General features: G+C 51.5%; 1 protein-coding gene across 1 annotated transcript in view; it reads right to left on the reverse strand.

The window, feature by feature from the left end:
* FAM8A1 (family with sequence similarity 8 member A1) overlaps window positions 1-178 on the reverse strand; it is a 9,495-nt gene extending 9,317 nt beyond the window's left edge. Inside the window, exon 1 of the mRNA XM_011234467.3 lies at window positions 1-178. This exon is cut by the window's left edge and continues 549 nt beyond it. Within this exon, the coding sequence (XP_011232769.2) occupies window positions 1-55 (55 nt within the window). The 5' untranslated portion in view covers window positions 56-178.
* Window positions 179-1,331: the final 1,153 nt, after the last annotated feature.

The following is a 1,331-nucleotide window of genomic DNA, read 5'->3' on the forward strand; positions in this document are numbered from 1 at the left end:
TGCCGTCGTCCTGCCCAGGAGGGCGGCCTCGGGCTTCCTCCGGCCCCTCTGCCATCGTCGCCTCAGGAGCACCCTCCGCGGCCCTGTCACTGCGCCGTCTCCCTCCCCCACTAGCCCCTCCCCAACGGCCCGGCCGCCACCGCAGCAGCCGCAGGCGTCAACAATCCGCCACCGGAAGCGGAAACCCCGCCTCTCCCCGGCGTCGCCAGCCGCGGGGCGGAGCGGGGGAGGTAGGGCGTGGAAAAGGGGTTCCGTGCTGCGACGGGGGCGGCTGGTGTCCGGGTTCTCGCATGCTGGGCGCCTTTGGCTTATCGTGTGTTGGGCCCGCGCTGCCCCCTCCTCCGCCACCTCTCACGGCCTTAATGAAGTCTGAGGCCCGTGGCTTCCCCACATCATCCCCTGGGAGGTGGACCCAGGCTGTCCCAAGAGAAATTGTGGATGGAGGAAGAGGATTTCCGGGAGAGGTCCCGGGTCCCAGGTTTCTGTTACCGAGCCGCGACTGTTTGGGTCTGCAGGCACAGGGCTTGTGGCTTATTTTCGCCTGCATTCATTCCAGTTAATTAGTCCTTGGCCCTATGTACGCAGAAAGTGACACAAGACCTATCCCCTTAAGGGGGTAAGAAATTAATAACCAAACTACACTGAGCCATACATAAAGATAGCATGGCTCAGCTGCAGGGATTTTCAGTGTAAGAGAAGGGAAGAGGGGTTATGGGGATTACGTTGATTTAAGATCAAGACTCTGTCCTTATCCCGGAGCTAACCTGTGTCGCTAAAATCTTACTTTACACTGCTGTAGATTCTAGCAAAACTGCCTTTCCTCATGCCATCGTCTCAGCCTTTGGTGTCCGCTCCTTTATTTTCTGTTAAGGCAAGACCTGTTCCTATCCCAGGGCTTCGGAGCCTTCTCTGAATGCTCCGGCATGATTTCCCCTTCTTCTGAACTATATATAGTGCCTTATATACTTATATTTTAATATACTTCCGTATGTCATAGAGTTGATGAAGTGATAGGAGTATGTTTTTGTATGGCGGTACTGTACTGAAGACCTTCAGGGGGCTAAATACTGTGGTTACACTTGTTAATAGTGATGCCCAGAATCATTCTGGACTTTGCGAAATACAATAGTAAAAGGTGTGACTTTTGCCCTTAAGAAGTTCAGTAGCTCATATGATTAAAGGGAAGGACATCTCCTGAAACGCTTGAAGACCTATTTAAGACAATATGAGTATAGTAAGAATCCAAATAAGGGAACGAGGTAGCTAGAAAGGTTTCCCTTAACAAATTTGGTTTTAAAAATTGCAAGGAAGTTGTAACATTTAAACAAATA

Source organism: Ailuropoda melanoleuca, chromosome 5 (assembly GCF_002007445.2).
Source record: "Ailuropoda melanoleuca isolate Jingjing chromosome 5, ASM200744v2, whole genome shotgun sequence".
Lineage (NCBI taxonomy): Eukaryota > Metazoa > Chordata > Mammalia > Carnivora > Ursidae > Ailuropoda > Ailuropoda melanoleuca.